Here is a 12,723-nt window from a genome sequence, read left to right on the forward strand (position 1 = left end):
CGTTAGGTACTGAGACATTTAGGCAGTCAGTGTCTCTTCATTTCTTTCAGGTGCTCGATGCCAAATACTAAATGAAAATTCAATCTGTGATGCAGTATTTCCATAGATGCCACATAAATTGAACTCTAGATTATGTTCTTCTTATATTTTTGAATTTTGGTTACAGTTAGGCACAGTTCATTTCAGGATGGTCTCGCTTTATTAACAGAACATTATATTATAAAAGCCCTGCACCAAGTTAACAACAGATGAAGTACCACTGTATGAATTAATGAAATTAAGACACTGCTTTTGAAAGCATACTGCTTTGTACCTGTAACTTGACTTTTATTGCCTCAGGAAAGATAGATATTAGACAAGATGTAGCAGAGTTTTGAGCTCCACAGTCTAAACTTGACCTAAAAAAAAAAAAAAAAAAGCCATACTTAAGGAAACCTCACCCTTTCTTCAGAAACTAAAGCAAGTCCAAACACCTTTTTTTGGCCAAACGAAATAAAAACAACTTTCACCTGGGAGAAGTCCTGGCATGACACCGAACAGAAATAATTCTATACAGTGCTATCAGTTGTCTAGCCAGGTTGGAAGCCACAGATTCTGAAGTCCAAGAGGAATATATTCCGTGTCTGCTCTACCAAAGGTGCTGAAACATAACAACCCTGCTCTTTTTTTCACCCCCCACATGAAATTTTTCACAGGCCTTTGTAGCTCTAGCTATGAAATCATCTGCTCACAAAAAAGCAATTCAGACTTGCAATGTGCCACAGAAGTCTACGAGATACATTCCAGAATAACAAATCATATACTTAGCATTGAAATCATCTAAAATTACCACAATGCCATAGAAGTGAAGTCCTTCAGGTATATAGACAAAAGCAACTAAAAAAACCCCAAAAGACATCTTTCTGATAGCCAACTTACCATGCAATTAACATTAAATAACTTAAAATCTATACGTAAATCAAAGAAATAATCACCCGTGAACTAAATATGTAAATCTGTCACTTTGGCACAAAATCAAAGGATTTCCAGATCCAGCAGACTCAGACCTAGCATATACAACAATTGCTTCTTGAATTAACCATTAAAAAATTATCACCAGAAGGAAAACTCTGCTAACAGTACCCAAAAGAGCATTAAGTACTTGCAACTACCAGACAATATTTGAACATTCCTAGGACATAAGAGGATGCTTTGGGTATGCTGGGCACAGTTACATCATCTTTCACATTCATAGGTTTCACCGCAACCTCATCTCCCTCCTGAGAAAACTCGAGAGCAACAGCCCTGTGGAAAAAAGTAATGAAGAACATCACAGCCACTGCTGCCAGTGTGCCAAGGGAGACAGCCTTTGCTCCCTTTCAGGCAGGAACACTGCAGTGGTAACCCAAAACTTGGAATCTTCATCACTGTAGCTCAATACACCCAAAAAAGAAAACTCAATTTTTTATTTTTGCTTTACATTTCCAAGCATCTCCCATTTGATACCATGGTAAACTGAATGCTTAACAAAATGATTAGCTCTTTATAACTTACGTTTACATCAAAAGGCATTCAAATACAAAGTATTAAATATACTTTTCTAACAACAATATTGGTGTTTCTATGAAAGACTGACAAAAATAACCCAACCCAATGCCACAGGCAACTAGGGCCAGCATTATGCAGTTTGCCTAATCCAACATTTTTGGTTTAGCAGAACATACACAAAAATCAAAATAAGAGGAAACAGACTTCCACTTCCAGTTCCACTGCTGGTTGGCTGGCTGAGAGCTCTCAGGGAAGCCTTTCATTTTCCAATAGTCTTCCCACTGCAACTGGGGATTATACTTATTTACTTACCACACAGAAAACTGAGAACTGAAAAACATAACTGCTGTGGAGAAACAGCTACAAGTTCTGAGTACTAATATTTCACAGGAAAAAGGAAAAAAAAACTGGTTATTTTAAACAAGAAGTTTATTTAAACAACAAGACGCTTTACTAGAAGGGAGAACTATCTAGGGTTTTTTTTTTTGTTTTTTTAAGAGTAATTTACCCCTACTTAAGACAGATTGCTCTACATGTAACAGCTACGTACAAAAAAGTTATAAAATTGTCCTTGGTTTTACAATGATAAAAGAAAAACATTGAAATTATCCAATCAAACAAGGTATGTAAGGTCTTTGTTTTTAAACAGTGAGAGCAAAATAACTTACTGGAATATAAAGATAAAAGTAGAAGGAGCATGCCACTAATGGAGAAAAGGGCATTTTCACAGAACCAGTTTGTTTTCCCACCCCATCTCCATTAAATGTTGATCAAAACATACTATTGGCCATTTAGTTTAAAAAAAAAAAAGTGTTTTGTCTGTGCACATACACCAGTTACTTTATGTACAATAGAAAGAATAGGAAAAAAAATCAAGAGAGAGAAGAGAGAAAACTATACTGCAGTAGTCAGGTTGTGGCTGAACCAAGTCTCGTTTTTCTAATTGTGAACATGTTGCCTGTGGGAGCACAGTTCTGGAGAGGAAAGTAGCAGGTTCTTGTTTTGTGGTTTGTTTTTTGTTTGTTTTTTAGTAAACTCCTCCTGTTTGTTGCTGGAACACATCAATTGTATCTTCATCCTCCATTTCCAACTATAGCAGAAAAAAGAAAAAAGGCTTTCAACTACTATAAGCTGGGATGTTTTCACATTTCCTTTTTCATGTTTATTTTTTATGCAACTTATCTAAGCCAGCCCCACTCCCCTCCATCATCATCACTTTGTGCATTTAACCTACATCACCACGATTTAAAAGGAAAGAAATACATGTAAATAAATGCCAGTGGGTAACTAGTCCTAGAATTAATTTCTGTATTTAACTTCAGGGTGTGCTGTAGAGCTCCTACAGAAAAGATCAGTGTTTCTAATATTTTCCTTTTATTGTCTACTTTGCCATTGCATCTTCTTTCTCCTCCTATTTAATTCCTTTGTTTCTTAGAATATTGCCACAATTCCATTTTGTTGCTGTTGTTCAAATGTGCAAATGGCTTCAGCTACAGCACTAAAGAAAGCATACTATAATTAAAGCCCCTAGGCCAACCAGGCAGCAGAACAGTCAGTGATTACAAAGAAACAGAAACATTCGATATGGTCAACAGCGTAACAGTCTGTCAGGGAGAAAGGCAATACTCCATCACTTTTTCACCTTGAGTTCTGAGGTTGATGCTCCTGGGGCGTGTTACCTACTGACAAGATCTGCACCAAGACTGGAAATACAGCTCGTGTTAGAGCAGCTTTTCCAAACAGTCCCAATTTCTGCTCCAAGAAGTCCAACTGGTCTAAGGCATTTAGCACAGCTATAAACAGACTGATCCTAAGCTTCAGTATAACACGGATGGAGAGAAAGGTGCCCTGGTGCCTCAATTCTGAGCATTTCAAGACTGTGGCTGCAAGAAGCACATTCTTTGGGGAACCTGCTATAAACCTAAAAATAAGAGTCTCTTATTTTGTAATGAGTAGTTCTAAAAATCATATAAAACTAAAATTCTGCTTAAACACAGCTACGTGGAGCAGTATAGAAAAACAGTCAAGTGAAGCACTCAGCTGTTGGAATGACCTTCTCTTTAACCACATTACAGACTACTTAAACTCCAGGATATTCATTAATTTTATGTCTCTGAAACACAGCTTCAAATGACAAATAATAAAAAATGACTTATAAAATGCAAGTTTACAGGCAGGATCTCTGATAACACCCTGGCAAGCCTTTATAAAAAAAATAAAGTTACTGCTTCAGGAAAAGCTCAGTTCTTACCTCACTGGTCCTTATTTCAGAGCTGTGACTCAATAACGTGACAGTCTTACAAGATTCACCACCTAATAACATTGTACTTCATCTTTGTACTACTACAAGGATACAGGCTCGCTATGTAAAACACACAAGGAGTCTCCGACTTCACTTCCAATAGTTCTAAAGTAAGTGCATCAAAACATAAGCATCTAGTCCTGCAGCACATCTCCAGTACAGTTCTTTGGTTTTGCTTTGGTTTTACCTGTGCAGGTGTGTCTGTTTCATTAATTGGCTGCCCATCGAACCGGAATCTGATTTGCCTCATCGACAACCCCTGGGCAAAGGGAGGCAAACAAAGGGAAGTAAGTTTTGTATAAAAACTCACTACTTTTCTCTTTAACTTGTTACTAGAATTGTGCTACGATCACTGAAAGCCATCATCCATAATGCATAAGGCAGTTTTCATACTCCCCTCGTGCACTGACTTAAAGGCATTTCACTACAAACCCTGGCAATCTGTTCTGCATTAAAACTGCTCTGTGCCCACTTACTCACAGAAGCAGCAGTGCCCACCCACTGACTGAGTTACAGTAATTTCTAGGATACAATTTTCACCCCAAAGGCTAAGATTTTTATAATGCTTTGTATAATCATTCACTAGGGAGGAGAAAAAAAAGTAGATGCAACAGCTGGGATAACAAGTTTTGAACACTGATATTAAGCACAACTTTTTTGCTCTTTCCCCAAAACAAATGTATCCTAAAACATTTTCCTGGGGAAGCAACAGCTGTCTATTAGCACAGAATAGCCAGCAATAATTTTCTAACATTGAAACAAGAATCAAACAGAATAAAGTTTCTCCATATATAGGTGAAATCAACTTTCCAAAAGAGTTTTACTTCTAAACACTAGAAATTATTAAAGAGCATTTGGAACCAGCATCTCTGCCACACACACCAATCATTTTGCTGGCCTAGTCCAACCCCCAAGAGACTACTTCTCATTCTTGCTTGAACCAACAGAGAAGTTTGTGTCTCCTCCTCTCCCAGTGCCATTTGCACTCTCTAAAAAAATACCTGAAGATACAAGAATCCTGTGGGGTTTTGAAGTCAGTCCAGTGTATTGCATGGTTCTGCTTTGGCACCCCTCAGAGAAGGAGCCCTGACTTAGCCATGCAAGAGCACACATAACACAAAATAAAACGAGGCATAGTTACAGTTTATGAGAAGTTTTTAAGGAGAAACTTAATACAGAACATGATGATGAGCAAAATTTCTGCTAAGACTTTATAGTTTAGAGGCAATACAATCTTCTAGTTTGCCTAAGATTCTGCAACATTCATTCAAAACATCATCTCATTTAAGAAAACTAGGTGGCTAAGTGTCACAGCAGCAACCAATTATTGCAGAGCAACGTTTGGCTGCAGCTGAGTTCTCAGGCTCCACGTTTCTTAAAATACATGCTGCTTATTTAACCTTGGGGTTTTTTTGCAGGTTCTTGAGAACTTTAAGCTGAATAAATGCTAGCTACAAAAACACTGAAACACTGTACCTCAGTGAGATTAGCATCCACAAAAAGGGAGTATATTTCATTAATTATTTTAAGTAGGGGCATGGTCACAAACAGTCTTGATCTTCTAAATGTGTAATTCCAGGCTTAGTTGCAGCCAGCTTTGTTTACCACATGCAATACATTTTCATTATTTAAAGTTGCTAATTTCTGTTATACACAGCTTCCACCTTTAAATTTCACTGCTTAAATATTTTAAGATTGAGAATACCTAATTAGTAATAGGAACAACTTTCAGATTCGTGGACTACAAATGCTTTTAGAGAGTTTGAGAAGCACCTCTGAAATAAAACATAAATGCAAGTCCATCTCCACAGAGATATCCTTTAGGTGCATAACTGTTTAAAATTTATATAATTAAATACATGTATGTCTCCTATTCTAAAGACTGTTTTCTCCCTCCAACCTTTTCTTTTTTTTAGAAGAAATTTGGTTGACAAGTTTTAAAATATAACTTCTGTTTGTATCCAAGTAACCGAAGCATCTTTGTCAGATCTTTACAAATCCTTAACCAATCCTTACCCGCCCCAAAAAGGCAGATGTTACTGCACTACGTGTTTGGAAAACAAAATACTCAAATGATTTACAGAATGCAAAACAGCTCTATGACAGAGAAGTGGGAAATGAGCCCACAGCCTCCAACACTCACAACACATCCCCAGAATCCTCACACGTGAACACACAAGTTCAAAGAGAGGTTATTTTCCATATCTTTAACTGTATCACTGTCCAACTGCCACAAACCCCAGGTTTTGTTTTTTTGTTTTATTTTTTTACTGCTATGCATGTAAATTAGAATTTGCTTTTCTGAGTGGTGATGTAGTTACCTTAGTGTCAGCACAAAGGTATTCCATTCTGGTTTTCCTGTATCTGTGTGTTTGCAGTATCACTGAGTATGTCTTGAAAACATTTCTCCAGTTTCAAACAAATTAGGTTTGTAGTGATGGAAATTTAAAAGGCAGACTTGATAAACACATCACTGATAGCAGAGACAAAGTTCATCAAAAACTTCAGAAGAAGCATCACTTTTTTGCAAGTGCTTTTAAAACTTACAAACACTGCCTGCAACCCAGCAGGTTGGCTGCAATTGCCACCACGCCAGCAAAATACCTTTTTTTTTGTCCCTCAGAGGACTAGATTGACAATTGCAACACATCATAAAAAAAAAAAACAAAGCTCACTGTTAAGCACAAAGGTTCTAGACCTTAAACACTTTTAGACCTTGAAATGCTCACTGGCATTCTCTCATCTTAATACAGAGGCATTAAGCTAATCAATCAGAACTCCTGGAGCAGCCTAGTAGATGTCAGTGTTATAATACATGCTTATCACCCAACTCTCCCCAAGTTCTTTCTGCAGGTTTCTAACTCACCTGTTTCCACTCTGACAATTTTAAGACACAGAGCAACAGCCCCCACCCACAATCCAGATTTTACAGATAACCCACCTTCATTTAACCCATTTCCTGTCACCGCTCTCAGTCTTTTCTAGAACAGATCCCAAGAACAATACACCCTCCACCGCACAATTACCTTCTGTTAAGCTTCTATCATTCTACATATTCACAGTTCTAAGACTTCACTGTTTTCACCCATGCCTTTCCCCAAACAATGCTCTGCTGTGTTCAAGATCCATACCTGTCGTTCACAATAGGCTTTCATTAGTTTACTAAGTGGTGTATGCCTCTTAATCTTAAACTGCACCACAGACCCATCTTGTCCTGCCACCTTCAGATTAATGTGGTCATTGTTTTCAGTCTTCACTCCTTCCTGTTGAGGAAATTAAAAAAAAAAGCTTAAAAGTTATGAAACGAGAAGTTGACATGTTATCAAAGTGCAACAGGTCGTTAAAAAGGAGGAAATAAGGTTTTTGTTGCTGTTTACCAACCTGAAACATTATGGAGGAAATAAATGGTAGAGCAACTTGGGACAATAAATAACAACAAAAGCCAAGTGCAATGTGAGTTATCATTCCCAAGAGTGGTTCACATGCAAGGAGTTAAAAAAAAAAAAAAAAGGGATTTATATCAAGGGAACAAAACCACACAGCACTGAGGTTACCAGGGAAAGGAGAAAATCTACACATAACTGTAACCCCAAGCACCGAGGAGCCCATTTCGCACTTTATCTCAAACTTTTCCCAACTCCGCTAAGGGACTGCTCAACAGAAGTTTAAGACGTTTGAAGGGCTGCGTTTGTAAAGGCGACGAAGTCGCAGCAGCAGCAGCTTTCTCCCCCACGAAACACTGCCCCGGCGCTGCCGCCCCGCTCCCCGGGGCCGCCATGTGACAGCTCCGCGCGCCGCTCCTCGCATTGTTTTGGTGCCTTCGGATCCCGTTTAGAAACGGGGAAAAATTCAAAATAAAAATGAAGGGAAAAAAAAAAAAAAGAAAAGTAAGGAGAGCGGAAAGAAGGAACGGCAAAGAATAAAAAGAAAGGAAAAAAGAGAGGAAACACCCCAGGAAGCCCGGGGCAGCGCTGGTCGCCGGCCGCGGCTCCGCCGCGCTCGGATGCGCTGCTTTTATTTTTCCGCTGGAACCCGAAGCGCCGCGCGGGTCCTCCGGGCCCGGGACCGAGCGGCGCGCGGAGCACAGAAACGGCCGAGGCCGCCGGAGCCGCTCCTCGGGGATGGATGCTGCGGCCGCAGGGCGGGGGGCGGCCGGATCCAGGCCTGCGAGGAGGAGGAGGGGGAGGGGGAGGAGGAAGGCTACGGCAGCAACCGCCTCCGGCACTGCCTCTCCCTGAGGAGGGCGGGAAGGCAGCCCGTGTTCCCCCCCGCCGCCGTTCCCGGGGATCCTCCGCCCGCCCCGCTCCCCGGGCCCCGCTCCGCGCAGGAAAATGGCGCGCAGAGGCGGCGCGGCCCTGCCCCGGCCCCGGGCCCAGCGCGGCTCCTGGGCCGCCCAACACCGCCCGAGGAGCGAAGCGAAGGGGGGGAGGGGGCGGGGAGGCGCCCGCCTCACCTTGGGCTTCTCGTCGGCCATAGCGAAGTCGGCGGTGTCCGGGACGCTCCGAGCGCTTCACAAAAGGGGGAAAGGATCGACCGAGCGCGGCGGCGGAGAGTGGAGGGAGAGAGAGAGAGGGAGAGGGGAAGGCGGGGGGGGGGGAGGGGAGCGCGCACGCACCGCCGCGGGGCCGCGCCTTGCCCCGTGCGTGCGCGCGCCCGCCGGGCTCTCCCCCGCCCCCCCCCTTAGCGCGGCCCCACCGCCCATTGGGCCCCGGCGGGCGGAGAGGAGGGGAAAGGGCGGGGGGAAGGCGGAGGGGGTGGGGGGAGGGAGAGCGCGCGCGCGCCCCGGCCGTTACATAACGCGGCGGCGGGAGGCGGAGCGTGCGCGCTCCCTGTCGGCTGCCCGCGCGCGCCCCGCCCGCCCGCCGGGCGCAGCGGGCCGTGCCGTGCGGCGGGTATTGTCCTCCTCAAAATGGCCGCCGGGCCGCGCCGCCCATCCCCCTCCCGGCCGGGCAGCGCCCCGCGCGGCTCCTCAGCCGCATCCCGCGCGGCTCCCCGGCTTCCCCTCCGCTGACCCCTTCCCTCCGCCGCCTCGCTCCCCTTCCACCCCAGCTGCAGCGCCGGATGCTTCGGAGCTGGCACGGCTGCGGGATTGGGCGCGGCGCAGGTGGCACCAGCGATGGCGTTCCCCGAGGAATGAGTTCGCCACGAGATGCGCGTGGTCTCTGACCCACGAGGTCAGCGCTCCCAACACAAAAGGCGAAATTTGTCACAAGTGAAACTAGTGCAGTCTAGGTCTTCTTCAAGTGTCTGAGAATGTGAAATGGCATTTCAAAAAATTCAATAGAGTATCTTATGTATTTTACTACGATTCCTCCGTGATCGCTTCAGTGGAGCAGTAACTCCTGGCAGTACACAGCACCTCAACTCCGCACACGCTGCCTCGAAGGAGCTCCTCGTCCTTCTGGTTCCAGCACAACGCCTGCCACCATCGTGTCAAGCACTTGTGGAAAAGAGCCACCAAACGTGGCCCTGCTGAAGGCCTGCAGCAGAACCCGGGGCTGTGCTGATCCAGGGCAGTCACAAGGCGGGATCTGTCCAGAACAACCAACTCAAGTGGTGAAATCTTGGCTGAACAAAAAATGAACACACTGAGCAAAGACTTCAGATTGTTCTCCCAGCAGATTCAGCTCTGCCTTTTGATGCACATCCCCGTGCCTCCCAACAGGAGGTGTTTTGTTTTACTGCAGTTGCCTGGAAATGGAAGGTTAATGCCCGCTAGGAACAGGAAGCCGAACATCCACCTGAGTCCACAGTTAGGGAAATAACACAGCCGCATCCATCCCTGCCGTGTAGTGATGGGGGCGCAGCTGCCAAGCTCCCATAAATGGGTGGGACCCTACCTGTTCCTTATCTTTCCCTCCACCACTAAGAAGCAGGACCAGATGTGAGAACAAGGAAATAAAGCATCTTAAAACCCACTCCGTTTTTCTACCTCATACACTGTACACTGCTTTTTTTAAGCAAGACTCAAATCATACTGGGTACACTGCAGAACAAAAGACAAGAATCTTAAATTCTATTTATAGAAATTATGCAACACCACAGAGGAGAGACTGCTGTGTCACAAGACTGATGTTGGTTGATGGTCTTGTTTATCTTTGTTCTTGCCACCCCTTTCCACTCCCTCTTCTAAGATCATTGTGTTGCAGGCCACGAGGAAGATTACTTTGGGAGTGGCTTTGGAGACATGGGAATAAACTGGTCAAGGCCGAGAGCACCATGAAAGAGCTAAGTGCCAGGATGAAGTTGAGTGGGACGTACATTAAGGCCAGCATCACAAATAGAACAAATCTGCTTAAAAGGAGACATGAAAATAAGCTGGATTTTATGAAAACATATGGGATTTCTCTACTGCTGAGGAGTTGTATCTGCTCAGAAAAGATGAAAACTGTTTAAGCTGTACCACCATTGGTCTTGCTTCCAATTGCTGATTCCCTAATCGCAGAGCAGGTTTCTGTATCCCCTGTATTTGTATGGCTTTTCTTCTTACAGAACAAGAGGAAACTCACATTATGCAGGAGATCCAGTTGAGCTAACAATAAATAGTGCTAAAAAAATGCAAAGATAACTGGCTACACAGCAGCACTCAGAGCAGGCGGTGGGGGGGATGCCACACTGGGAACTACAAAAGACTCTGTCCTGCAGAGTACGGCTGCAGCAGAGGGGGGCAAAGGCAAAGCTTTATTTCTCTGAGCTCCTCCTTTTTAATGCACAAGAGCTGAAGAGGTGTGAATGGGGAAGTGCCACAGTTCGAATTCCATAGAGATTCCATCTTGGGGGGGGAATCCCATGTTTCTCAAGTATTTCTGTGCCTTGTTTTATTCCTGTACAGTAGTTTTTTAAAGAAGAAACCTGACTTACATAGATCTTGCAGAGCACTTAAGCTTAATTCTCCACTGTTTTCTGGAGAGGGCAGGGAACACGGGCATTCAACCTATGTTCTCTTCCACACCAAGACTTCAAGAGATTAAGATTTTTAAGATAATAAGACAGCTGCAGGCAGAATGTACGTGCCTGTATATATCAGCAAGGATAAGCTTACAAAAGCAACTCTAGACCCTTCACGATTTTATTGTTTTACAATTAGTTCAATGTAAAAAATAACAAGATAATAGTTATTAGAGATATAAGCAAGAGAATAAGGCCAAGGCTGCTTCTGTCATCCAAATTGTCACCCAAAATCCAGGAAGAAAACTGTGAACTCCAATATGGTGTTAGAAAGCGGCGTTCCTTTATTTCTCAGAGTACATACTGGGTGACTTGACAAACAAGCACACTCCCTCAAAGTTGAGGTTCTACATTTAAACAGTTCAGATATACATATGCAGTACTCTGGTATACATATTCATTCTTTTCCAAGAACTCACTAAAATGTGCTGATGTTCCTCTGTGCATGTGCAGTTGCATTTAGTGGTCATCTGCTCACTTACTTTATCCTCATTTTTCCACCATGAGCTTCGTCACGGAGACTTCTGTCTGACCTTCAGCAGTTTTTCCCCAGTCTGACAAACTTCCATTGCTTCTTAGGCCACAATGAGCAACGTCCAAAACAATAGACATGAAACTCCAAGGAAAACGTCCTTGCACTGGGTGAAACGCAAAGACGAGCCTAGTAGTAGTACTCTATTACGACCCCAGTGCTTCTTGTGAAGCAGAAGCACTCGTTGATTCATTTTGCTAAACTCATATACCGGTCCTTAAACTAATATACTGGATCCCCACTGCTAAACAAACCAGCCTATATCACCTTCTCAGCCACAGCTCTGAAGGGCCAAGTGGCTTATTCAGATTTTGCTCTTCGTTAATACTAGTGTAGCACTGGGAACAGAAAAACATTGCCTGGGTGACTGCCTGTTCCACGCCTTCCCTTTCAAGGTGCTTATCCTTCTCACGTTCTCCCAAACTATGAAATTATTTTCAAACCTTCTATTTTGCAACTTTTTATTCCCTTCCGCATCACACCATGACATTTTTTGTTTTCCCTCATCCCCAGAAAACAGTCACATTCTCTTCTGGCCTTTGCCTGCTGTGGCTGAACCCAAAGGCCAAACTCAAGTATTTTTGAGCAATATGGACTCCCGTGCTGACATTCTGGCTGTCAATTCAATTTAATTGCACAGACTGGATAGGCACAGGCGCCTTTCTGAGAAGGAGTGCAGGTGCATCTCTCTTCTAGACGCATGCAGCCCTCCGCCAACCTTCCAAGAAGGACTAAAAGATTTCATACTAAAATTCACCTTTGCCAAGGTGATTTCCCCAGGAAAGAGCCACTTTCAAGAGCACTAGAAGCTGCAAGCATGAACAGCTACTGGCATTTTTAGTTAGTGAGCAAAGGGGACTGTATCTGTCAACAGAAAGCAGGAAAGGATCAAAGAGCAATAGCTTCTTATCAGTTTTTAGTTTTTCAGTCTTCAAGTGGTTCGGATCCTAAGGCGGGAGAGAATGCTATCCAGCTTCTATATCCTTACCTCAGCCATCAACACATCTTTCTCCACACTAATGAAAAGATGGGTGAGACTGATGGGCATTCCCCAGGGCTCAGGCCTTGCACCAGCTGCCTTCTGACTCCACAGAGCGCTTCACAGGAACAAGTGTTAGGTTTGGTAAAAGAAAGCAAGAGAAATGCACAGGATAACTGCTTGGAAGAACACAGTGATGCTCCAGGCACCCAAGTGTCCTAGAAAAGCCCCTGGTGGCAAGTTCTGCTGTCACACTTGGTGCTCAAATGAACTCACATGGAGAGAACTCCTCTGCTTCACTACTGGGAAAACAAATAGCAACTCCCATCCTTTTACCAAGGATCTCACTTGGAAGCAAGTCTCAGGTTTCTATTAAGAGTTAGCCAACTCTCTGGGAACTCTGCATTAGCTTTGTAGCACCTTTTACTTGTAAAA

General features: G+C 43.7%; 1 protein-coding gene across 1 annotated transcript; it reads right to left on the reverse strand.

The window, feature by feature from the left end:
* Positions 1-1,938: 1,938 nt before the first annotated feature.
* On the reverse strand, positions 1,939-8,512 carry SUMO2 (small ubiquitin like modifier 2). Its single transcript, XM_065735575.1, has 4 exons — positions 8,283-8,512; positions 6,961-7,092; positions 4,017-4,088; positions 1,939-2,617 (listed from the first exon to the last, which is right to left on the reverse strand). The coding sequence occupies exons 1-4, from the start codon at positions 8,301-8,303 to the stop codon at positions 2,555-2,557; spliced, it is 288 nt and encodes a 95-aa protein (XP_065591647.1). The 5' UTR covers positions 8,304-8,512; the 3' UTR covers positions 1,939-2,554.
* Between the last annotated feature and the right edge of the window lie 4,211 nt (positions 8,513-12,723).

This window comes from Cyrtonyx montezumae, unplaced genomic scaffold (assembly GCF_038088225.1).
Source record: "Cyrtonyx montezumae isolate F1298 unplaced genomic scaffold, pur_monq_1.0 scaffold_19, whole genome shotgun sequence".
In the NCBI taxonomy this organism is placed as follows: domain Eukaryota; kingdom Metazoa; phylum Chordata; class Aves; order Galliformes; family Odontophoridae; genus Cyrtonyx; species Cyrtonyx montezumae.

What these genes read in the sequence shown, in the direction of transcription:
- SUMO2 (XM_065735575.1), bottom strand. Translation starts at nt 8,303, where the DNA reads ATGGCCGACGAGAAGCCCAAG. An exon ending in AAGCCTATTGTGAACGACAG is followed by an intron (nt 4,089 to 6,960) that starts GTATGGATCTTG and finishes CCCTTTGCCCAG; the next exon opens with GGGTTGTCGATGAGGCAAAT. An exon ending in AAACAGACACACCTGCACAG is followed by an intron (nt 2,618 to 4,016) that starts GTAAAACCAAAG and finishes TTTCTGCTATAG; the next exon opens with TTGGAAATGGAGGATGAAGA.